The 27,223-nt window shown below is 39.3% G+C and overlaps 2 protein-coding genes and 1 non-coding gene across 3 annotated transcripts; 2 read left to right on the forward strand and 1 right to left on the reverse strand.

Moving 5' to 3' along the window:
- Positions 1-8,782: 8,782 nt before the first annotated feature.
- On the forward strand, positions 8,783-9,691 carry LOC145040638 (uncharacterized). Its single transcript, XM_078988546.1, has one exon. It carries the CDS (start codon positions 8,783-8,785, stop codon positions 9,689-9,691), a length of 909 nt encoding a protein of 302 aa, XP_078844672.1.
- A 13,611-nt stretch (positions 9,692-23,302) lies between these two features.
- On the reverse strand, positions 23,303-23,409 carry LOC145044574 (small nucleolar RNA R71). Its single transcript, XR_013681523.1, has one exon. It is a non-coding gene; the product is annotated as a small nucleolar RNA R71 (small nucleolar RNA).
- Positions 23,410-24,355: 946 nt separating this feature from the next.
- LOC145040639 (uncharacterized) lies at positions 24,356-24,787 on the forward strand. The gene has a single exon (XM_078988547.1). The coding sequence runs from the start codon at positions 24,356-24,358 to the stop codon at positions 24,785-24,787; it is 432 nt and encodes a 143-aa protein (XP_078844673.1).
- Positions 24,788-27,223: the final 2,436 nt, after the last annotated feature.

Raw genomic sequence — 27,223 nt, forward strand, 5'->3', positions numbered from 1 at the left:
ACCTCAAGAAAGCTGAAGGCACACAAAGTCAATTCTATAACCCACAACCTGTAGTTGGGTGCAATGGTCTTCATATTGAAAATATGGAGACATTACCTCTACGAAACCAAGTGCATAATCTTAACTGACCATAAAAGCTTGCAACATATCTTTGATCAGAAAGAGTTGAACATGAGACAACGGTTATGGGTAGAACTACTCTGTGATTATGAGTGTGAAATACGCTACCATCCTGGCATGGCCAATGTGGTAGCAGATGCCCTCAGCCGAAAAGAGTACTCAGGTCGTAGTGTGAAAGCACTTACTATGACTATCTATTCCTACTTATTCGCACAAATCACACAGGCTCAGCTGGAAGCCATGAAACCAGAGAACGTGGCGGATGAAGCCTTGAGAGGAATGGAGAAAAACTTAGAGATCAAGGGAGATAGAGTCTACCATTTCATGAACTGGATTTGGACCCCAAAGTTCGGTGGATATGGAGAGGTTGTCATGAACGAAGCTCACAATACTAGATACTTCGTTCACCCAGGATCATAGAAGATGTACCTTGATCTCAAGAAACTATATTGGTGGCCAAACATGAAAGCATAGATTGTTACCTTCGTGGGAAAGTGTCTGACTTGAGCCAGGGTAAATGTCGAATATTAGAAGCCCTCATGATTACATCAACAACCGGAGATACCTGAGTGGAAGTGGGAGAGGATTACCATAGATTTCATTACCAAATTACCCAAATCTACAAGTGGGTATGACACCATCTGGGTAATAGTCGATCAATTGACTAAATCTGCCCACTTCCTACCCATCAAAGGAACATTCAAAATGGAGAGACTAACACGAATCTACATCCACGAAATAGTTCGACTACATGAAGTGCATGTATCCATTATCTCCGATCGAGATAGCAGGTTCACCTTGAGATTTTGGCAGTCCCTACAAAAAGCTCTTGGAACTAAGCTGGATATGAGTACAGCTTACCATCCTCAGACAGATGGGCAGAGTAAGAGAACCATCTAGACCTTAGAAGACATGTTGAGAGCATGTGTCATCGACTTCAGTAAATCGTGGGACCCCCATCTTCCCTTGGTTGAATTCTCTTAAAACAACAGTTATCATACCAGTATCAAGGTTGCACCTTTCGAAGCTCTCTATAGCCGTAAGTGCAGATCCCCTATGTGCTGGAGGTCGATATTGCAGACGATCGGTCTGTGTGAGCATAAGAAGTTTTCAGGGACTGTGTCCTAAGGTTGTACGATGAGTGCTACTTGGTGGATTTGGTTCCTATACCTTTCCGGGGGAATAAGTTGATCATAGGTATGGATTGGCTAAGCCCCAATGGGGTGATGATCGACTATGAACAACAGTTGGTGCGGGTCAGAACCCCAAGTGGGGGAGAGATAGTGATTCAGGGAGAGAGGCCACAACGAGGACCAGCTAGTGATTCAGGGCGAGAGGCCACATCGAGGGCTAGGTGCTACCTACAACATGGTTATGCAAGATATGTCGCCTATGTTATGTATACTCGGGAAGCGGGTGAGATGATGGTGGGAGATGTGCCAGTGGTATGAGAGTTTGTGGATGTATTCCCCGAGGAGTTGCCTGGGATACCTCTGGAGAGGCAGGTAGAGTTTAGGATCGACCTAGTCCCTAGTGCGACTTTGATAGCCAAGGCACTGTATCAGTTAGCTCCTCCTGAGATGCAAGAGTTGTCTACACAACTGCAGGAGCTATTAGATAAAGGATTCATTAGACCGAGCAGTTCACCTTGGGGAGCCCTAATTTTATTTGTAAAAAGGAAGGACAAGTCGCATCGGATGTATATAGATTATCGGGAGCTGAATAAGGTAACGGTGAAGAACCGTTTCCCGCTCTTGAGGATTGATGACCTCTTTGACCAGCTATAGGGAGCATTGTGGTTCTCCAAGATCGATTTGCATTCAGGTTATCATCAGATGAGGGCTAGAGAGGAGGATGTGCAGGAGGTTGCCTTTCGGACGCGTTATGGTCACTATGAGTTTGTGGTGATGCCCTTCGGGCTCACTAATGCTCCTTCCACATTCATGGATCTCATGAACCGCGTGTGCAGACCGATGTTGGATCAGTCTGTGATAGTTTTTTATCGATGACTTCTTGGTTTATTCCAAGACGCGAGAGCAGGATGAGGAGCACTTGTGGGAGGTTCTGGATACTATGAGGAGGGAGAGCGTGTATGCTAAGTTCTCCAAGTGTGAGTTTTGGTTGCGAGAGGTGCAGTTTCTTGGGCACCTTATCAACCAGAACAGGATTTTAGTTTACCCAACCAAGGTGGAGGCCATGATGAGGTGGGAGATCCCAAGGTCTCCATATGAGATTCAGAGCTTTCTCGGATTGGCAGGCTACCATCAGAGATTCGTTCAGGACTTCTCCAAGATAGCCGTGTCCCTGACCTGGATGACAAGGAAAGTCGTGGTCTTTTGCTAGGGGATTTTGGAGTATATTGTGATGCGTCCATCTCAGGTTTGGTCACGGTATTGATGTAGAAAGGCTATGTTATTGCTTACGTTTCGAGGTAGTTGAAGCCTTACGAGGCGAGCTATCCGACATATGACTTGGAGGTGGGGGCTGTCATTTTTGCCCTCAAGCTTTGGCGCAATTACCTCTATGGGGTTTGTTGTACCATTTACACGGACCATAAGAGCCTGAGGTATCTCATGGACCAGCCAAATCTGAATATGAAGCAGCATCGGTAGCTGGATGTAGTAAAAGATTATGATTGTGAGATCCTCTACCACCCAAGGAAATCCAATGTCGTGGCTGATGCGCTTGGCCACAAGGCGGCACCATTCAAGGACATTTGTCTGAGGATGACAGTTGTGACTCCGCTGTTGGAGCAGATTCGGGAGGCCCAATAGGAGGCCATGAAGGAGGAACATCGGAAGAGCAAGGGAATTGTGGGTCAGGTTTCCTCCTTTAACTATAATAGTCGTGGATTGTTGGCCCTTCACCGTAGGGTATGGGTCCCATATCATAGAGGTGTGGGCCAAATATTAATGGAGGAGGCGCACAAATTCAGGTTCTCTATCCATCCTGGGGCGACGAAGATGTACAGGGATCTTCGTCTTGATTATTAGTGACCCTGTATGGAAAGAGATGTAGCCTAGTTCGTGGAGAGGTGCCTAACCTACAGGAAGGTCAAGGCTAAGCACCAGAGACCTCACGACAATGTCCAACCGGTTGATATCCTGCTGTAGAAGTGGGAGGATATTACTATGGATTTTATCACGAAACTTCCTAGGACCGCACATAGAGTAGATTCGATTTAGGTCATCGTTGATCGGTTGACCAAGAGTGCCTATTTTATTCTAATTCAGAAGAGTATTTCGGCTGAAAAGTTGACCGACATCTATATCAGGGAGGTAGTCACGCGGCACGGGGTGCCCGTTTCAGTGATTTCCGACAGGGATGTGCGGTTCACTTCTAGGTTTTCGAAGAAGTTTCATGACGACCTGAGTACTCGCCTGCATTTTAGCACTGCCTTTCACCCGCAGAAGGATGGTCAAAGCGAGCGAAACATCCAGACTCTGGAGGATATGCTGTGGGTATGTGTTTTAGATTTCGGAGTTAGTTGGGATATTTACCTTCCCTTAGCAGAGTTCTCATATAATAACTATCATGCGAGTATCGACCGACCTCCTTTCAAGATGTTGTATGGGAGGAAGTGTCGAACCCCGATATGCTGGGGTGAAGTTGGTCAAAGGGTCATAGGGAGTACCGAGGTGGTACTCAAGACGATGGAAAGGATCCAGCAGGTTCAGAGCATACTTTAGACTGCTCAGAGTCGGCAGAAAAGTTATGCCGACAAGTGTCGATCGGACCTGGAGTTCTAGGTCGGGGATATGGTGCTCCTGAAAGTGTCGCCTTGGAAGGGCGTCATTCGATTCAGGAAGCAGGGAAACCTGGGACCTAGGTATATTGGACCCTTTAAGGTTGTAGCCCGGGTGGGCATGGTGGCATATAGGTTGGATGTGCCAGCCGAACATAGTCAGATTTATAGCACTTTTCACTTCTCCCAGTTGCGGAAGTGTTTGGTGGACAATTCGGCGGTGGTGCCATTAGAGGATATTCAGGTGGAGGACAGCCTAAACTACATCGAGCGGCCTGTGGCGATCCTCAACCGAAAGTCAAAGCATCTGAGGAACAAGAGGGTCAAGCTGGTGAAGGTGCAATGACAACACCGAAAGGGTTTGGAATGGATGTGGGAGTCATAGGATGAAATGAGGGAGCACTACCCCGAGCTGTAGGATGAAGTCTAAAATAAGTGTGGGAGATTGTAACACCTGGTTCCTGGTATGCATTTTATTCATGTAATTATCACATTTTGGCCTAGTACTCAGCGAGTTTGAGGCCCAAGTCATCGGGTAGAATTTATTTTGGATGCAGGGGTTTAGTGAAGTACTCGACAAGTCGGAAGACGGACTCGATGAGTAGGAGCTATCTGTCCAAAACCCTAATATTTAAGGTTTGCACCGTATTTAAATAACGTACTTCCTCTCCCCCCCAACCAGCCTCCATCGTTACTCTTACTTCCAGAACGCCCTAAATCAAAACCCTAGCTGTGTTTGAGTATTATTGAACCATTTTCTTGTGCATTTAGTGGTTGTGAAGCTTGAGAAGAAGGAAGGAGCTTAAGATATCGAGTTGAGGCTAGTGGATCCAGAGGTTGTGTTCCATTTTCAGTTCATATAAGCTAAAAAGCTCCAGCCTTGGTTTTACATTTGATAGATCCATTTTAGGGCTTGGAACTTTTCATCTTTGGGATATTTCTAAGCTATTTTGGGTTCCAGAGCTTAGTGAGGGGTAAAGGATTCAGATCTTGGGTCTTGAAGGGTCCTCACGGCATAAATGTATCAATTTTATGGCCATGAGAGCCCCATGCACCTTGTAGACCTCATTTTTGGGTCTTTTGAGCTTAAAGATCCATGCATGGACATTAAGTTTTTACATTTATGTGAAAAGGGACCCTAGTAGGCCAGATCTATAGTTTTGATGTGTTAAGACCAAATATAATCGGCTGTATAGTGGTGGACAAAGTGGGACTCGGTGAGTCACTTGGGTGACTCAGCGAGTCGGGACACTTTTTCCCTAAAAATCGTCTTCTAGAAATGATTTGGTTAAGTGGGAGGAACTCTCATCCTGCTAAGGACTTGTTTTGGACCTGGGAATCATGGGACTCGACGAGTGCTAGAACAAACTCGACGAGACCAAGGCAATCTCCCAACCTTTAAAGATGGACTCGACGAGTTGTTCTTACAACTCGACGAGTCATAGACTGGACACATTCATACGCTGAAGATGAACTCGACGAGTTCAAGGAAGAACTTGGTGAGTCGGATGAAGAATTGGATGAAGTGTTGTTGAAGGTGAACTCGTCAAGCTCTCGCTAGACTCGACGAGTGGGGACGGGTTTGTAGTATTCTGTGGACGAAGGGACTCAACGAGTTGGCGAACCAAGTCGGCGAGTATGGTCAACCAAAAGATGACTTGATCAGGGATTTACTTTGACCTTGCCTTTCACCTGGATTCAATTTGACCCTTGTAGGGGCTGCGAGTACAAGTTGATAACTTAGAGGGGTTGTTATGTAGGGATTAAGGAGACGAGGAGAGCCAACTTTCACACCGAGAACAATGCAGACAATACACGACTTGGAGGTGAGTTTACTTCTAGTAGGAGTGGATCTACGGCCACAATGCCGACCCACCAGCAAGGGCGTTGTATAGATGGTTGACTTTGTGATAATCATCTAGGATTGATGCGCAATATGATTACTATGCTTGATATGATCATTGTATTTGATATTCTTGTTGTGATTGATATGTATTAGTAATAGCAGGGGTGGAATAGTCCCTAAATACTAGTTGAAAGATACTGAAGGGGAGGGTAGCTCCCGATTACCGGTTGAAAGATACCGAAGGGGAGGGTAGCTCCCATTTACCGGATGAAAGATACCGAAGGGGAGGGTAGTTCCTAGTTACCGGTTGAAAGATAGCGACGATTATGCATTATATTTTATGTGTATGATGGGGGGCTCACTAAGCTTTGTGCTTACAGTTTCAGTTTTGGTTTCAGGTACCTGTTCATCTAAGGGAAAGGAGCCGACGGTGTAGCAGCGCATCACATACACACTCATATGGATTCCGCGTGGAGATTTTTGGGATTGTACTCTGATTTTTATTACTTTTGATGATATGGTTTTCAGACACATTGTTATGATTTTTATAAATTGATATGACATTAAAAATGTTTGGTAAACTATGCTATAAATCTCGCAATTAAAAATGAAATTTTTGGCCTTAAAAATTGGGATGTTACACAACCTCCATGGAATGTAATCTTGAATTCTAATTCCAATGGAATCAGAAAACATGGAGAAATCAGAACTCAATGGAGCACTTGAGGTTCATGTAGTATGTGATAAAGGAATAGATCATCTGAGAAACGAATGGATCTTATAACAAAGGAAAAGATTAAGTGCCAAAGGAATGAATCATATAGAAGGGGGTTTGGAGCACCTGGTCAAATATTCAACAGTCAAATTCAAAGCCATCTTACCTCCACGTCGTGGCCACCCATTAGCTACATCATGGCAGCTTCATAACAAAACAGTCGCGACCAGACCAACCACCACGTCGTGGCAAATATCGCATCAAAAAATATTTATTTGATGTAGATATTGAGCCGCACTAACAAATACCGCATCAAAAAATACCCTCATTTAATAGTGCGATTATAAAACCACCTCAAAAAATAGTCAATATCGCACCAAAAAATAGAAGAGGAAAAATACAAACCGTACCATAAAATGATGAAAACCGCCCCACAAAATGCAAATGGCACAAAAAAAAATTCCTCTGGAACTACCCTTAAACCACCATCATCACTACCGTGTGTTTGTTGCTGAGAACACAAGATTCACCAGGCCACACCATTTTTATCGCCATTAATCATCGTCGAGCATCTCTACATTGACCTCCTTTACAACCTAGCATAAACCACCAACATTTGACACCATTACCATCTGCTATACCTTTGTCGGAAACCACCATTACAGCCACGAAGAACACCCAACATCTCCAGTTATCATCATCTTTTCCACCTTAAACAAGCCAAACATAAATCAGTAAAAAAAGGAAGAAGAACAAAAATTAGTTTGTCTTCATACATGCCATCTCCACCACTAACCACCGTCAACACCGACCACAAATGTTGTGCCTTTACTGAGAACCATCGAAGCACCACCATCTCTTACATATTTCCAATCAACCAATTTATTTCACCTTAAACAAGCCAAACGTTAATCAGAAAAAAAAAAAAAGAAAGAGTAAAAGAGATATGCTTCTTGGTTGTCTGTAAAAGTGGGAAAAGCACACGCAAGGCACACATATTTTAGAGGGAAATGAAAATATAGAAGGAGAAAACAAAAATATAGGAGGTAAATGAAAATTCGAAGGATAAACCATCTTGTAGCATGCTTGAAGATGGAAATTTTGAACAAAATTTGGAGGTATCTAGTGAAGAATGAAAAATTCGAATAAAATTTTTAGAGGAAATATTAATGGTGCAGTTGAATGTTTTTCAGTGCAAATTATTTTTGGGTGCCGTTCAATGTTTTTTAGTGCGAATTATTTTTTGAGGCGGTTTTAATTGTTTTTTGGGACGGTTTCTGAACTTATTTTTTGGTGCGGTCTTAGGAAACGCCTTAAAAAATGCTTTAATGGTGCGATTTTGTGAAACCACACTAATAAAGCTATTTTAGGATACGGTTCTTTTGTTTTTTGATGCTGTAGATATTTAATAAGTTGATTTTTAGAAGGATCGCATCAAAAAAATAAAAATTACTCCACTATTAAATGACTTGTGTAGTAGTGTTTAATAGGAACTTTAATGCCATAATTTGATACGATTCTTTTTAGTAGTGTTTAATAGGAACTTTAATGCCATAATTTGATACGATTCTTTGAATCTAAATGATAAGAGATATAGCCATGAAGAAAATAAGCACAATGTTTAGTCGACAGTTCCATAGCTGTGATAAGGAAGAATTAGGGTAATTAGGTTTACTCGAGATTAAAGTAGTTTAATGTTGCTAATCTTTTGTGTGGGAAGGGTATTTTAGTACAAACATAAAGGATTATAAATTTTGGATAAGTGCATGGAAACAAAACCATAGCTGGAACACCGTTTGGTGGATTCTCATTGTCACTACACGTAAACCCTTCCGGTAAACATGGTGCGTAGAGTTTTGGCAATCTCTAGAATATTCAAAGTTGATAGATGCCCATACTTACCACACCATGCTCGTTAGTTTTTCTCATAGAAAACAATCACGTTCAACGTTCTTGTTTCTTTTTGTTCGAGATTAGAAAAGTGTTTCATCCAATCTTAATTAGCTCTCACATGGATATCCATATTTCGCATTTTCCCAAGATGCGCTAAACTGTCTCATCTCACAGGCATCCTCCACCTGGTTCTGATTCAAATCAAAGAAATAGTGGGTTGCCACGTATCACCGAGAAATTGCAAGGGGATGAAAACCGAGAGATAGCAATGGCTCCACGTCTGTTGTCCCACATTTTCATGCACCTAAATTATTTTCCATTCAAGTGCATGATATGTGGAGTGCTTTCATTCCATCATTATGGGGCTTTTAACTTCGTATAAATTCCAAAGAGTAAGGCTGGTAGTTGGTATCACTAAAAATTGTATTTCCCCTCTTCAAAAAGATTACTACCAAACAATCAAATGGGGTTTTCTCCAAAACCATCATCCAGGAAAGATTTCCGATCCATTACTTTGCCATGCAGATCACATCCATGCACCTACAGAATAGAGAAAGTGCTGAATAAAGTCAAAACATGGGAGTCCACATCATCGTTATCGAATCCAACTGCAGAAATCATTTGCAGCGGCGTGTTTCAACTGACGGAGTTGTATGAATGTTTGGATGAACTTGTCAAAACATGTCCTTCCAAAACTTCGTTAGATTCCAGCAATCAGAACATGAGATGGACGGATGAGTTACTTGATGTATCTGTTATTTTCATGGATATTTTCAGCAATATATCTGATCTCATGTTGCAGACAAAACAACATGTGAGGGATCTTGGGTGTGATCTAAGGAGAAATGGTGGTCCCAGCATCGACAGCATCATCGACAATAACACTGCCTTCAGAAAGAAACTGAGAAGAGACATTAGAACGTCTGTAGCTAGTCTGAATCAATTGGATGACATGATTGGCAACTATCCCTTGGTAGATTTTGAAAACAACCATCTGATATCGGTGATCCGAGTGTTCAGAGAAGTTAAAGCATTCACCGCTGTTATTGTGCAATTGTTGTTGAAATTCTTGGCTATTCCACTTTCGAAGACAAGATTGAGAAGCAGATGGACATCAGTCTCAAGATATATATCCAAAAGTAAAGTGGTACCAGAAGAAAAAGATGATACTAATATAAATGAGTTGCAACACCTTGATGCTGCACTATTCAGATACAGGACAAGTAACAAACTTGAATTTATCCAAATCGTACGAAAGAGACTAGAGGAATTTGAGGCTACTGTCGACGGCATCAACTCTCACTTGGAATCAATAACGAGGCACCTTATTACAACCAGAACCTCTCTTCTTAACTTCATCTCTTTCTACTAGTCAAAATAATATCAACTTGTCATGTAAATCTTATACATCTTTTGAGCATAGAGTAAATATTGTTATCTTGATACACCGATGAGCATTTTTTGAGCCAAGCTGGTGCTTTGGTGTTGAATCAACTCATCCTTGAAGATTTTATATATTTCAAAATACTCTTTTTCTTTTTCTTTCTCATTAATTTGGGGCTATTTTCAAAACCATTTCTAAAAATGGTGGTTTTTACACTCTACCCCTCCACCACCACCGATTATATTTTGATAAATATAGCCTCTCAATTTTCATAATATATTTTTTAAAATATTTTTTATACAATCAATTTCTATCTTATATGTGACAATTGTCGTTTACATTAATTAAATACATACATAAACGTCACTATAAATTATAAATAAATAAATAAACAAATAAATAAATTATGTTACATGACAAAAGCATTGAAAGGATATTTGAAAGAAAACAGCTAAGATAGATGATACATAGGAAAAACATAACAAGGATGATTACATAGGAAAAACATATTATCAATGCAGGAAGCTAAGATAGATGATACATAGGAAAAACATAACAAGGATGATTACATAGGAAAAACATATTATCAATGCAGGAGGCAGTATTCAATGGTTGATATTACATTGGTTCCTAAAATTCTAACATCTAAAAAACAAAAAATCTTGGTGAATGTCAGACTTTAAATTCATATACTAAACTTTCCTCTTGAACAACCAATATGTAATGTTCTAATTTCATTTTTTTGTAATATAATATATTATTTTGAGAATTAAATGATATATGGAGAAATATTGGTAAAATTTTTATAATGGGTTGATGAAATGAAATGGAAATGAGATATATAGTATGAGAATGTTACTCGGTCATTTAACCTGAGGGACTAATAGTGGCATGTGGCTAAAGTTATGTGGTTAGTGTGTGAAAAGGTAATATGGTTAAAATCTAAAAGTTATGTAGAGAAAATCAGATTTCTATCAGATTGTATAAGCTTCAAACCCTAATTGTATTATTCCATAAATAATTAAACAAGAAAGTATGTGTGTGCAAACAATTCAAATTCAAGTTCATATATATATATATATATATATATATATATATATATATATATATATATATATATATATATGTATATATATATATATATATATATATATATATATATATATATATATATATATATATATAAGTACTTGCTAGATGTAGAGGCTCTACTCCTTATTGTTGTATATGCTTTCTTTGTTTTTGAAATACTGGGAATTGTGATAGTTGAGAAGGTTTAGGCTGAAAGCAAAGCACAAGTCTATACATTAAAAATCATACGCTTGTTGAATTTTTATACTAAATATCTATTTCAAATTTCTATTTTTTTTTTTCCAATGAAGGTGTAACAACCAAAAATTTCAACAAAATTTAAACTTTTCAAACACAACCCATTTTAATAATGTTATTACAAAAAGGTTTTCAATACATTTATTTTCAGAGTATTCGCAGAACCATATCATAAAATATAAACACGAGGAGCGGTACAATCACGCCTTCGCCTTGCCACGGTCTCCTGAAGAACCTGAAAAACATTAAACCACAACTGTAAGCCCGAAAGCTTAGTGAGATACCCCCAAAATACCAACCACATATACCATACACATATAACATGTCATATGAAAACCGATCACCGAACAACCATGCATATCGGGTCTACTGTGTGACTAGTCCGCCGTATCGGGCGTTTAGTCCACCGGGTACACCCTCCGAGTCTAGTCATGTCCCTCGAGTCTGCAGTGTGGCTGGTCCGCCCGCACCGGGCCTTCAACCCACCTGGTCCACTCTCTGAGTCTATAGTATGATTGGTTCGCCCGCATCGGGCCTTCAGTCGGCCTGGTCCACTCTTCGAGCCTCGGCGCGTCTGGTCCGCCCTCGTGGGGCCTACAACCTATCCAAACTGCTCGTTGGGCCTTCGGAACAACCGGTATGCCCTGGGTATCTTGGCCTACAGCACAAAGCAGGACCTGCCTCAACCCAACTCCAGTCCAAACAACCATGTACACATAAACATACAATCATATAACAGTTCATAGTCAACAAGCCGATCAAGCAAATCACATAACATATCATCATCGTAATCAGGATACCGACCTAACCGGTCACTAGCACATACCATCCTAACTACCAGGATGCAAACATATCAAAGCCATAACATAACAATAAATACCCGAATCTCAATCCGATAAAGGGCCGGCCTTGGTGCCTTAGACCCTGTTGATATAGTGAGGATAACTCACCTCGCGATTGCCGATACTCTGAACTGAAGAAACAGATTCTCGAATCACCAACTCACCGCAAATCCCGAACTAGCCAACATAGCACAAATACACATTAGGCCAAGCATACATCCACTTATCGAGCCAAGGCCAAAGTCCAAATCTTATACAAAGTCCAATATTGGCCCAATTTACCAAATTGGGCCCACTTCAGCAAATGGGCCTAGATCCAAGGTCTATAACAATAATTGGGCCCAAAATACTCTATCCATAATTTCCAGACATGGCCCTTAAACCAAAAACCCACAACCGGCCCAAACTCTAAGGCCCAACATTAAAGTCCAATCAAGGTGAGTACGCGGGGCGTACCCTCCTGGGTACACGGGGCGTACACTCTTATTCGCAACTGGGGATCGGGGATCTAGCCCGCTATGCGGGGCGTACTCAAGTGTTACGCGGGGCGTAACTACGCTACTCATTAAGTTCTTATAACTTCTTAATGGATTAAGCTCTTAAGCCCAAACTTCAGATCCTTAGGCCAAATATGCCTAAGATTCATAAAGTCTCAAACTTTATCACTTGGGACGTCTAAAAGCTCTTAATCCATTAAGACCTATATTTCTCACACATGGAACAACTACAACCTTTGGGACCTCATTTTTCTCACTCAAGACCTCTCCGAAGGTCTGAAAGGACAGATAATCTCGGCCAACACAAAGCATGAATCAAGATGAGGACTTTTGGGACAAGAAGGATGCTAAAACTTCACAACACTTAGATCTATGCAAAATAATTGGCAAGAAAGAAGATTTATACCTCAAATAAGCTCCAAAGGATGATATTTCTCCAGATCTACAAGCTCCAATTGTTCCTCTTCTTCTTTGACAACTTCTCCTTTCTCCTTCTAGCTTTTCTTTTGCCAAAATGAGCTTTCCAAGGCCAAACACACCCAACAATGGAGGGAATACGGGTTTCTAGGGTTTCTGAGGTTAAGGGTGAGCTTATGGAGGCTAGGGTATTAACCAACATGTTCCTTATATAGTGGTGGCCCTTAAATTAGGGTTTGGGGTTTCTGAGAGTAGGCTGGGCGTACCTTTAGTACGTTGGGCGTACTCACCTGGCCACCTCACATTTTCCTTTTACTACGCTGGGCGTACCCAGCCAAACCCAAAACTCATGCATGGCTTGCATGGAACCCCTTTTTCCACTTTTCCATTAAGAGCTATAATTAATTATCATTTTCAAAACGCTGCAACTCCTCTACTCTAAACCCGCTCCCAATAGACTTTACATTCACATGAGGGTGACGAGAAGCCCTATGCTTCTAACAACATACACCAATCCAAAACCTTCTCAGATAAAACCCATTTCCCGAAAAAGGACCATAATTACCCTTCCTGTTAAATCTCAGGGACTCATAATTAAATACTTTAAGAACGGGGTGTTACAGAAGGTTTTGTTTTTTCTTGATAGAAAACAAATAATGAAATTGGATTCCTTCCACCCTCCACGAGAAACTGTGAAATCCATCAAACATGGGAATTTGAAGAATTTCATTTTTTTAGGATCCCAACCTCCATGGAATGTATTCTCGAATTCTAATTCCAACGGAATCGACAAACATGGAGCACTTAGAACTCAATGGAGCACTTGAGATTCATGGAACATGTGATAAAGGAATATATCATCTGAGAAACGAATGGATCGTATAACAAAGGAACGGATTAAGTGCCAAAGGAATGAATCATTTAGAAGGGGGTTTAGAGCACCTGGTCAAATATTCAATAGTCAAATTCAATCCAATGTTACCTCCACGTCGTGGGCACCCATTAGTCACATCGTGGCAACTTCATAACAAAATAGTCACGAACAGACCAACCACTACGTCGTGGCAAGCAAGCCACCAAGTCTTGTCAATTACACAAAGATAGGTTAATGGATTTAGCTCTCAATCTGTAAATCTTTCAGTTCTAACTTTCGATGATGCTTCTTGGGACCATAACGGTCCATAAAAATCCAAACGTTATAGAAACTCATAACCCATGTAAGTCATTCACCCAATAAGGTCAATATATCATAAAAATGACTTAAACCATATGCATGAATCTAGAAACTCAACCAACTTATTGATCCATAAAGTATTAAGCTCAAAGGACATTGATAAGTCATAAAGTAGCAAACTTTATCTCATTTAACAATTTAAATCACAACTATGAAACAAAATACACACATAATCCTAAACCTAATAAGAAGGATCCAAAACTATTAAGTCTTGACGTGTTAAAAATGGTCCATAGAGTGGTCTTGAGTGGTCCTAAAGATAGAGAGAATTTGTTTGCTTGATCCTTGCATGATAATCTTCTTCTTCCTCCTTTAAAGTGCACCAAAAACACCAAATGAACTCAAAGCTTACAAAGAGGCTAAGGTTGATCAAGATTACTTTTGGACGTGATGGAGGTTGAGGTTGGGGAAAACCCTAGCCGTCACTTCCTTTAAGTAGGGATTTGAGCCTGAAATTTAGGGTATTAGACAACCAACATCACTACATTATGGCCATTGCATGACCATGTTTTGGTGTCTAAATAAAACATGTGTTTCTTGTAGAGATGTCATGTCATGGTGATCCCTTTACCACATTGTCGTGCACCATTTTTTCTAAATTTGACAATTGAAACTAACACTTAAAACCAGGCGTTACCGTAGAGAGCCATCTAGGTTTGGGAAGCATATGGGCAATGTGGCTGATCTCCCAAGGTGGGAGAACTCTGATGGTGAGAGTGCTTACCCCTCATTAAGGAGGTAGGATTCTATTTATAGAGGACCACTGGGTCGAAGGGAAATAGGTCGAGCCATGGGCAATCTATTTCAGGGCTTGTTAGTTGGCGGCAACACTAGCCAGTCGAGGGTTCATGCAATTGTGCCATGAAGGCGAGACTGCATTCTGACAATGGTGACTAGAACATTTCACAATAGCCCAATTCCTTAGAAGCTCAAACCTACAATAGGTGTCTAAGATAAGTGCATAAGTTATCATTTTGCTACATACATCATGTTGAATATGAAATATAGATCGCAGTCAATCTCATATAAGTGTTCAATAATATATCAGGCCTTAGATTTCTAACTCTCAATGAAGAAGAGGAACAAATCTCATCTTGACTACATACGTCTCTTGCATGGTTCATATCATACCTAAAAATACCTTTTATAGTTTTATGTATAAAGAACAGCATTTGACTACATCAAAGCATAACACTCCCCATACTCAAGTCCCATATATGCATCTCAAGTATTAGGGATACACACATATTTACATTTATCAAGTATCTTTCATGACATACACCCATGAAATGATCTTGAACGGGTCAATCCAATACTTGTTCTTTAGAACGTAGCAATGAAAATGCTTACAAGTTATATCTATTTTGTATGTACGTTTCTCAAGTATCCACCACCATTTATATTTCGATAAGTACAACCCCGTTATCTTCATAATATATCTATATTATTTTTTTTTCCTACAGTCGGTTTATAACTTATATATATATATTTCATATTTTATGTATATTGTCATTTACCTTCAATACATAGTTAAAAATAAATATAATTTTTTTTACCAAACATCAAACAATCATTTGTTTAAAAGCTAACCACTTTATAATGTATTCTCAAACATCAGAGTAAATCAAAAGTAGATAATATGAAAGTAAACTCCAGAGGATGTAGTCCAATTAGGTCAGGCCATTCCCTTTGGAGCCAAAAATACCCGAATCATTTAAAAACAAAACTGTAAACACAAAGCTTATTGAGTTGTCAAAGTTACCATATACCATGCATAACTATAAGCATGCGATAAATCATGTCTCAGCTATCGGGCCTATTTCATCCCAAGTGAAATGTTATAGGACAAATCATAGACTTATAATCGCTCCTACAACTACGTATTTCAACCAATGGGCCTACTTCATCACAATTGAATTCCACAGGTAAATTTTATAGTTTTACAACAACCCTGAAATTACTATGGCCTTCCCCATGGAATTTCGTGCAATCATAACAACAACAGTCACAAAGACAACACACATATATGACACATAATTTCCTACATACTATAGTGAGAAGACTCACATGACAAACATAATAGATAGCTAATAAGCTCACATAGTCGAAGAGAGAGTGCAACACACCTCCTTATGAATCATACAAGGAAAACCCTTTGTCTACCTTCTAACACTAGCTATATTACTAAAATTCAACTACGTCAAATATTCAACAGTCAAAGTTAACCCCATCTTACCTCCACGTCGTGGCCACCCATTAGCCACATCGTAGCAGCTTCATGACAAAACTGTTGCGACCAGACCAGCCACTACGTCGTGGTAAGCAAGCTGCCACGTCGTCTTAACTACACAAAGATAGGTTAAAGGATTTAGCTCTAAATATGTAAGTCCTTCAGTTGTAACTTTCGAGGATGCTTCTTAGGACCATAATGGTACATAAAATCCAAACTTTATGGAATCTCATGAGCCATGTATGTCCTTAACCCAACTAGGTCAATATATCAGAAAAATGACTTAAACTATATGCATGAATATAAAAACTCAATCAACTTCTACATCCATAAAGTATTAAGCTCAAAGGACCTTGATAAGTTAAAGTCATAAAGTTGCAAACTTTATCTCATTAAACAATCAAAATCACAACTATGAACACAAACATATAAAAAAAATCTTAGATCTACTATGAAGGAACCAAAACTATTAAGTCCTGACATCTTACAAATGGTCCAGAGAGTGGTCCTAAAGTTAGAGGAGTTGTTTGCTTGATCCTTGCATGATAATCTTCTTATTCTTCCTTTGAGGTGCACCAAAACACAAAATGAACTCAAAGGTTACAAAGAGGATAGGGTTGATCAAGATTAGTTTTGGAGGTGATGGAGGTTGAGGTCGAGAAAACCCTAGCCGTCACTTCCTTTCAATAGGGCCTTCAACCTAAAATTTAGGGTATTAGACAACCAACCTGACCACATCGTGGCCATTGCAAGACCATGTTGTGGAGTCTATATGAAATGTGTGTTTCATGTAGAGATGTCATCTCATGGTAATTTGTGGCAACCCGAACCTTTTTTCATTACCATTAGCCGACTCCCGTTAATAAAATTTGGATTTTATTGAGTCCCGTCAGATTCCTTTGGTTTGGAAAATCATTTAGTTATATGATTGAACTTTATATAAGAGTCAGGACCAAAATCACGCGATATTTTGAGTTTTCCTTCGAATAAAACAACAGTTCACGACCTGACTGGAGTACATGGCCGTAAACCCGTTTACGGCCGGTGCCAGGTGGTCCCCACCACCGACCATACCCGCAGACTATATATACGGGACCCACACCTTCATTTGAACCTTTTTAGCCGAAAACTCTGTCATTCTCTCTCTCTCTCTCTCACTCTCTCTCTCTCTCTATCTCTCGACCGTAAACCCCAAAACACCCTCATTTCTTCCAAAAATCATCAAGAAATCACCTTTGGAGGTCGTTTTTGAGCATTTAAGATGCGTTTTCACCGAATGCGACATCATTTTTCTTGAGTTTACGGTCGTACACGCTTGAAATATTCAAATCTTCAAATACCACAAATAGTTCACGTCTGTAAACCCTTCAAGAGGCTGTTGATAACCGTAAACAGTTCACGGTCGTAAGCCCACCTTCCCGGCCGCAAATTCCTTCACACCGTGAATCTTGGCCGCGAAATTACTTTTCCACCTCGATCGAGTCTCGGTAACATTCCTAAACCAATAACAAGTGTTTTGCACCACTATAATAAATGCTTTTGCTAATAAAATACAATTATGTAATTAATTGTTGATTAGGATTCCGTTGATTGCCGCGTACATCAACCCGAGGTTCTTCATTTCCAGTTTCATTATTCGACATTCCACGCAACCAACAGTGAGTTCATATCCCTATGCTTTTACTTGTTTTAACGTTATCAGGGGGGAGGGGAATACAAGCCAAACACTAATGGTTTTTGTGAACTTATACAAAATAATTTCAACATGCTTAAAACTTATGCAATTGATACAACCAAAAGATTTACATGTTTGATAAAATATTTAGATATTTTATCCCTTTTGTAACATGTCGAGCATAAGGTACGCTTTTCAACATACAACCACAATTGCATACTTTTCAGATCAATACACGAACCAAGTACACAATATACATGCAAACTATAATAGGTATAGTTTGGGATTTTCAATACACAATTTTACAATTTCAGAGTGTGACATCCCTATTTTCACGGCCAGAAAAGACCGATTTTGTTTATGCTTTATAAAAATCAGAGTACCTCTTTTAATAAAAATGTTGCGGAATTTGTTCCCAGTAAAACATGATAAATACGTTATCAAAGCATGTCCGAAGAAAAGTATTTTTTTCATTTTAAAACGTTTAGGATGTCATCGTTAATACAGAAACATAAGCATAAATAGAACATACTGGCATTATCACTAGTGATTTATATCTCCTTAATCTCTTAGTGTAATGCGACTTCATATCAACACCTATGATATAAATAAACTGAATGGGTTTGGTTGGGAAACCTGGTGAGTACATAGGGTTTTCAACCCACAATAATATAATTATTATGTTTAAACATCAAAGAATCAACCCAATTACCCATCCCCACTATCTTCTTTACTCTTAAGGATCTACCCTAAGAATCAACTATTCCTCATCCATTTATTCCTAAGGATCATCATAAGGAATCGGCACCAAGTCCATCATTGCCACGGTTTACACAATAGGCACTAAGTATGCATGGTCGCCAGGGATTAGGCACCAAGCATGCATGGTCACCAGGGTTTGGGCATCAAGTCTGCAAGATCGCCAAGTTTTAGGCACTAACTCTGCGTAGTCACTAGGGTTTAGGCATCAAGTCTTCACGATCGCCAAGGTTTAGGCACTAAGTCTGCATAGTCACCAGCGTTTAGGCATCAAGTTTACATGATCACCAAGGTTTAGAGTACACCGGGTGAACACATCGTTCACAACACCTACAGGTTGCGAGCCTGCTAATGTTCCACTGGACTATCTAGAATAGTTTGTGGTTGTCATCCACACTCTACTAGATGACGGGGCCAGCATTTGGGAACAAGGCTTCTTACATCGTCCACTTTTCACCCTTACCTCATGGTCTATATCACCTCTCAACTCATCATCCAACACATATTTCATTTACCCATGTTTTACCCAACATATTATGTAGATATAAATACATATACAGTTTAAATAATATAAAACTTGTATAAAATCGTTCATCCAGCATAAATAGCAATTATACAGATAATATGCACACATAGCATGTAGTTTATATAAAATACTTCATATCTATATGTAAGATGAAAGGGAACATGCACTCACTTGATAAGGTGGTAACTCAGTACTCGGACAGTTTAAATACATATACAGCTTAAATCATATAAAACTTGTATAAAATCGTTCATCCAACATAAATAGCAATTATACAGATATTATGCACACATAGCATGTAGTTTATATAAAATACTTCATATCTATATGTAAGATGAAAGGGACCATGAACTCACTTGATAAAGTGGTAACTCGATACACGGACAACGCTTCGTTTACTTTAAAATAATTTCCTTCAACGAAACCTAGTATTATTACCACTAAATTTTAGTCTAATATTTACCGTGACTAATTATTAGTCTTATTATTTTTTATATAAGCATTTAAACAATACTTTCCAACCACTATGTACAGACAGGGGCCAGACATAAAACACCGGAGGGCAAGACCATTTTGGCATATAGCACTTCCGAAATCCAACAACCCTATGCGGCCCTTTAAACTAGATTCCCCGTACCGCGAGTAGTTAAAAAGATATTATAATGACACTTATATAATAATAGCTCAAATATATATTATAAGTTAATAATAACAATACTAGTTTTAAATATAAGCCATATTAAAATAGGGTAAGCATAACTTACTTACAACGGGGGGGGGGGGGGGGGGGGGGGTTAGTTAGGAGTTGGACTCTGCAGGGGCAGAACTTCGTCGCTAAATCTTTCTAAGAAAGATCCGTGCAGCGCTTCAGCGCTCACCTTACTATACTAAAACTATAGAAAGAGAAGTCGAATCACGAGGGACCGAAATGCTCGGGGATAAGAAGAGAAAGACTCTTGAATCAAGAGAATGGTGCAAGAAATATGAGAGTCCAAGCCTCTTATTTATGGTAACTGAATTTACAAAAACTACCCTCCATAATTACTTAATGACCTTATAGTTATATGAACGACTAAACACCCCTTCATAATACTATTTTAAATAGAGTTAACGATATTTGTACTAAACTAATGTCGAAAGTACTCAACACTAGTCTTATAATAACCGCATCGTCGATACATTTCTATTGATATATAAATATATATATATATATATATATATATATATATATATATATATATATATATATACATATATATATATATTTGTGTGTGTGTGTGTATGTATATATGATTTATACTTTATTTTAATACATAAATTTGTAACTCGTTCATACGAACTCCATTTTTGACGTTCTTTATATCCACGCGTTGGTATTTACGAGTACTACAACTTTCATTTAGATGCCGTCAGCTAATTCTCATTCTATCATAGATTTACAAAACTGTATCGAATTTATCACGCTCAAAGAGTAGGGACCAAGTTTCATCCATATCTTTAACATACGAGCTCTACTCTCGACATTCTTTATATCTGCGCATAGGTAAAAACAAGATCTAAAACTTTCATTTAGACTCCATTGGCTAATTCTTCACCGATATTAAACTTAACACTAGGAGGAGATTATATTATTAAATGCCCGCGTAAAATGCATAACTATTACATACGGACTCCGTTTTCATCTGTCTTTTTAACGTTGAGTTCCTATTAATGAGATTGATATGTGCATATTTAGTGTGTATTAAGTATAGATTTTTATTCGTTTATTAGATAAATTATTTCATTTCATGGACAAAAGGTGCTTAAAAGTGTTTGAATTGTATTTTCAGTCCAAAAATGAAGCTCAGAAGCAAAAGGAAGTAGGAGAAGCGGTTAGGAGCTCGAGAATTGAATAAAGAAGAAAAACACCAAAATTAACACCTACTCGGCGAGTAGGGTCGACTACTCGGCGAGTCCAAGTGAAGATTCGAGAAGATAACGACTCGGGAACCCAGATACTTATCGCATACGGGGATTGTGAGATGGACTCAACGAGTCGTCACCTGACTCGACGAGTCGATGCGTGAATATAAATATAACTTCTCAGATCGATGAAAAAAACTTCTGGGACAATTCTGGAAAAAATAGCTGCGATTCAGAGGCCAGAGAAACCCTAGAAGACGAAGATAGAAGCTACAATTCAATCCCGAAGGAGATTTGAGGCAAATTTCATCATTCTACTTAATCTTTTGTTTTCCATTATGGTTAGACAATTAGAATTCGTTTTTATGTTGTTATTTACTTCAACCATGAGCTAAAACTCTTAACTTCTATTTGGGGATAGAAAATTGAGACTATGGTTTGATTATTGGTAGGATTAATTCAAGGTTGGTGATTTTTGTTATTTTAGCTTGCTAAAGAACCTTGTGTGTGAATGATAACTAATTTTTTGTTAATAGGAGGGTAATTAAATAGCATGAACATCGTTTGATTATCAACCTCATATACCATGTGATTACTTTGTTATATGTCTAGGATTAATGAACATGAAACTAGAATTGATAAGAAAATTAAGTAAATCCATGTGCAAGCTTGTGTGATGACCATCAACAAGAAGTTAATTAAAAGCCAAATTGGTTAACTATTGTAAGTCTAAAGTAATATGAATAATTAATCTAGTGAACTAAATTGAATTAGACAACTGATCAGTGTTTAAGTTAGTTTATTTACTAAGGATTAGTGTAGTGAATGCGAACCTAGTCACTTGAATCAGTAACCAACAAAAGAGTTAATCCATTGCACTATTACCTTGAAATCAACCATAGGATCAATTGAGTTGAACTAAACAGAAGTTCCTTCGTGTTATTGAATCTAGTTAATTCTTTGTTTTTCTAGTTTTTAGATTGAGTAATAGTTAGTAAGTTTCTAGTCTTGTAAACCTAGAGAAAACCCTCTACTTATTAATTAATTTAGACAAAATTAGTTTTTAGTTTTAATTTGTCGTTCACTGTGTTCGATACCCTACTTATTTGACTATACCACAATTGATAGGTCGACTGCCTTTGTGTGTTTATTTTACAACTAAAAGTAGGTTTAAAACTAAGTGAGTTTACACACATCAAGTTTTTCGCCCTATTGCCGGGGAACGGTTCTAAAATTAACATCAAATTCTAATTCAATCGATCCTGTGTGTGGAATTTATCTTACACAAAGTTAATTACACGGTAATTTAGTAGGTACTATAATTTATAAAAAAATAAAAAATAAAAAATAAAAAATAAAAAAATAAAAAATAAAAAATAATAATAATTTTTTTTCTGATTTTACCTTGGACTCGCCGAGTGCACTCATGCAGACTCGGTGAGTACGTCGCTGTTAGCAGTTTTAATTTTTTTTTGTTCTTTTTACACATTTTTTTTGTTTTGGTTACAGTTGTTTCATGACCCGAGGATCTGATACACCTCTAGTCCCTCCTCTTGAAGATCCGGAATCCGCACTAAGAAGGAGCAAAGGCAAAACCGTTGGAGAATCCGCTTCTTGAAAGAACTCACCACTCAAAAACCTCAAGTCTGTTTTCAGCAAGAAAAGGAGCAACAAATCAGGAGCATCCAGTGCCTCTTTGACAATCGAAGATCCAAGTCAAAAAGACGCAGAGTAAGAGACCGAGGAAGAGGAAGAACCCACATACGAGCATGAATCCGAGTTTGAAGACGATTTAGCTTCTGCTATGGCTAATATCGATGAAGTCCCGATGGGGGAATGGAAGAAGAGTATGCGAGATGACAGCGGCCCGGGACTTGTGCAGCCCGCAATTCCCGCAACCGCTACTTTCGAGCTAAAGGGCCATATTCTCGCTCAACTCAAGGAGATTCCTTTTTATAGGAAAGACCAAGAAGATGCCTACAAGCACTTGGATGAAGTAAATGATGTGGCTGACTACTTCAATGTACCAAATGTGCCTCGCGAGACCCAGCTACTTTGCATGCTCCCAGTCACGCTTAAAGGTGTTTCGAAGGATTGGCTCAAGTCACTTCCTCCCGGATCGGTAACCACATGGGCCAAGATGAAAGAGGAATTCATAGACCACTTTTGCCTGCCTTTCAAGATAGCTAAGTTGAAGAAAGCCATCGCCAACTTCGAGCAACAACCCGGTGAATCTCTTTATGAAGCTTGGGAAAGGTACAAAGGTTTGCTTAGAAATTGCCCACACCATGACCTTAATAGCCAACAAGAGGTCTCCATTTTCTATGATGGAGTCAATGTCACCACAAGGCAATTGCTCGATTCACAAGGTCCGCTCACCAGAAAGCCGCCTCCGGTAATCAAGGAGTTAATTGAGGAATTCTCTAAGCATTCTAGAGAATACCACAATCCGAGAAATGAAGTAAGTCGGGGAGCAGTGAACTCGGTGAATGATAGCATGGCGGCAGTAATAGCTAAGCTCGATAGTCTAGATAGAAGGATGACAAAAATGGATCAAACAATCCATGCTATTCGAGTTGGATGCAAGAATTGTATAGGGCCCCACCTCACCAAGAATTGTGATTTGGATGAAAATGGAAATAAGAAGGCTCAAGTGTTTTACTCTAGTGGCGATAGATACGACGAGGATTGGATGAAACCGAAGAAGGAATGGCTCCCATACGAAGAATATAAAAAGGCTAAGGAGGAGAAATACAAGCAGAAGGAGAGGGGATTCTATCAAAAGGAAGAACATGTAATGGAAAAGAAAGCCAATTTAGAAGAAATGCTCACTAGATTCATAGCCGCGTCCGAAAAGAGACACAATGATCATGATGTAGCAATGCACGAGACCAGAAATATGTTAAGGAATCAATAGGCATCCATTCTCAACATTGAGAAACAGCTAGGATAGCTTGCACATCAAGTGAATGAAAGAAGACTGGGTCAACTTCTAAGTAACACTCAGAATAATCCAAGAATGGAAAATGTGAGTATGGTGACTTCCAGCTATGAAAATTTTTTCACATAGGCACAGAGGGTCTCCAATAGCAAGACAGAGAAGACAGAAGAGTCGGCTCCAGGTAAACCTGACCCGACTCGCCGAGTCCCTCAAATGGACTCAACGAGTCCATGCGTACAAGACAAAACTATCATCCCCTTAAAGCCATATAATCCCCCTCTGCCATTCCCAATCAAAGCCATGCCTGTGGAAAAAGTTGAAGCTTATAAAGCCTTTATGAAGCATGTTAAAGCCCTCCAAGTCAATGTGCCATTTATAGAAACGATGCTCACAACACCCAAGTACCTCAACTTACTAAAAGGTCTCTTTGCTGCTAGGAAAGACTTGGCTAAAGTCGCGGAGATAATGTTGAGTGAGTTACCCGAAAAGAAGGGCGATCTGGGAAGTATCATAATTTCGTGCCAATTTGGAAATGCATTTGTCACTCAAGCGTTGACCGATTCGGGTGCAAGCATCAACCTGATGCCTCTCTCTGTCTTCAAAAAGCTGAACTTACCGGAGCCAAGACCGGTAAACATGAAGATCCATTTGGATGACAAGACGAAAATTCATCCAAGAGGAGTTTGCGAGGATCTTCTCATTAAAGTTGACAAGTTCATCTTTTTACAGTAGACCTTGTGGTGCTAGATATGGAGGAAGACCCCGAAGTTCCAATTATTTTGGGGAGGCCATTTTTAAACACCGCATGTGCTTTAATAGATGTATGTGAGTCTACACTAACATTAAGGGTAGGAGACGAGTCAGCGGTATTTAGAGCTATACCAGAAGCCAAGCAAGAAGAGAAAGGGAAAGAAGAGATCTCATTTATCGATTTAGATGATAAGATACTACAAAAAGAACTTGAACTTTTGCAAGAAAGAGATCCAAACAAGTTTTTGCTACCTTCTGGAGAGGATGGAGATGTTAACAAGGACTTGGAAGAGATAGAAAAGCTACTGGAAGGAGCCGACTTGGAAAACACAGAAGACATGGTGAAATACGATCCAACTCGCCGAGTCACCTTACTGGACTCGACGAGTCCAGTCGAAATTACCAACAGCTTGGACGACTTAGATCTGCTTGTTGCTAATTGTCTCCATATTCTGGGCATGGATATTTTTCATGATTCTTTAGAAGAACAAACAGCAGAAGGAGAAACGGATACGAAAGTCCAACACGTCCATATAGCATGTCTTGATGCAATTCCGCTTGTAAATGGGTTAAACATAGAAAAAGAAGAGAAGGCAATGGATAAGAGAGTGGAGGCTGATCAACCATTCATTACGAAACCTAGAGCACGAACTTTCACAGAATATGAAGTACTTAAGTTTGATGAAAAGGAGGTGAAAGAGAAGGAGAAAAAGAACGGGGTGAAGAAGAAAAAGAAGAGAAAAGAAGCCCAAGCAGCTGAGGATGATGCTGTAAAAAAAAAAGAAGAGAGAGTAATTAAAACGGGCTTATAAAAAGAAGGTTCACGCTTACAAGACAAAGTACAAACCACAAAAGATTAGATGTGTATTTCCGATGCTGGAAGATGACGAGACGTAGACGGGAATGAGTCCAGCTAACGACTCCTTAAAAAAAAAAAAGAAGCGCTTGGCGGGAGGCAACCCGTTATTTAGAGTTTTCTTTCTTTTACCTTTTTAGTTTTGTTTGCATTTTTTCGTTTTTAGAATTTTAATCTTCCAATTCATCGGACATGTCTGCTTGAGAGTGCATATGAACTAAGTGTGGGGTGACAAACATTTTCTTTCCTAAATAAATGGAAAAATTTTATACCTATCGGCAAGAGACTCGCCGAGTCTGACCATGACTCGACGAGTCCTTGAAGATTTCAGAAGAAGGATAAATTCGCAACCAAACTCGTCGAGTCCGAGACTGACTCGACGAGTCGGTCTTATTTATAGAAAAAAAATAATAAAAACAATTTTTACAACTAGTAACTAGGGTTTTAACCCTAAAAGAATCAGTTTTTTTAAAAACCCACTCGCCGTGCGCCTCTCTCTCAATTCTCTCTCAAGCATTCATCTTCCTCTTCATTGTTCTTCAAATTTTTTTTCCAGTTCCATCGCAAAAGGTAACTAATCTCTTCCTCTTTTCTGTTAAAAGCATGATTCTAAGATTATCTATGATGGACATTGCATAGGAAAAAAAACCGATTTTGAAAAATAGTATATTTCTAGGGTTTCAATTCTTCATGAATTATGATGTTTTGCATGCTTATTCTTGCCTAATACCTTATACACATGTTCCTAGACAAAACCCTTGAAGTGATTTTAAGATTTCATGGTCCAACTTAGACCGACCCGCCGACTGACTCGAGCAGTTCTTGCGACTCGCCGAGTCGTACATGAACTCGACGAGTCGAGTCGGGGAACATGTGCATGACTTCTTTTAATTATAATCTATGATTCTGGGTTTTGTATCTTTATTTTGCAGAAGTAATGTTCAACAGGAGGCAAAGTTCTAGTCGACACCACGGGGACTTTCCTTGGTTGAATTTCCCACAAATCAAGTCCGCTTCAACGATGTGGAAGTGGAAGAAGAAGTTGGCTGACATAAGGAAGAAAGAAATTTACGTGCCTAATAGGATAAATTAGGATTGGTTGCAAAGTGTACGCTATGAAGAGGAGTTAGCTCCTTATCTTTTGAAGGAGTTTACCCATGAAGGAGAAATGATGATTTGTGAGGGGTGGGGCCGGGTCTTTCGAATTCAAGAGCCGGTGTATTTGGAGCTATGCTTAGAGTTCTTCTCCACGGTATCTTTAAGGGGGGGTGGATTGTTATCACCCAACAAGTTTTAGTTTCTGTCTTGGGGGTGAATTTCATCAATGTTCTGTGCTCAACCTTGCTTGTCGATTGGGAAGTTATGACCAGCCCTTGGTCTCAACAACTATCTTTCGGGCCTTTTTGGAGCAATCCCACAAGGTGTTCCCCGATGGAGTCACGAGCACGGGTTGGTGGAATATGATTGGCAACAAAGTTTATATTCCGAAATTAGCACAAGAGGGGAGCATTCGATCACCTACACACCGCCTTATTCATCGTCTCATTTCATCCACTATTAAC

Source organism: Lactuca saligna, chromosome 4 (genome assembly GCF_052625555.1).
Source record: "Lactuca saligna cultivar CGN05327 chromosome 4, ASM5262555v1, whole genome shotgun sequence".
Lineage (NCBI taxonomy): Eukaryota > Viridiplantae > Streptophyta > Magnoliopsida > Asterales > Asteraceae > Lactuca > Lactuca saligna.

Bases quoted from the DNA above. Each gene is read 5' to 3' on its own strand.
- LOC145040638 (XM_078988546.1), top strand. From the start codon at position 8,783: ATGGGGTTTTCTCCAAAACCATCATCCAGGAAAGATTTCCGATCCATT.
- LOC145040639 (XM_078988547.1), top strand. From the start codon at position 24,356: ATGCCTGTGGAAAAAGTTGAAGCTTATAAAGCCTTTATGAAGCATGTT.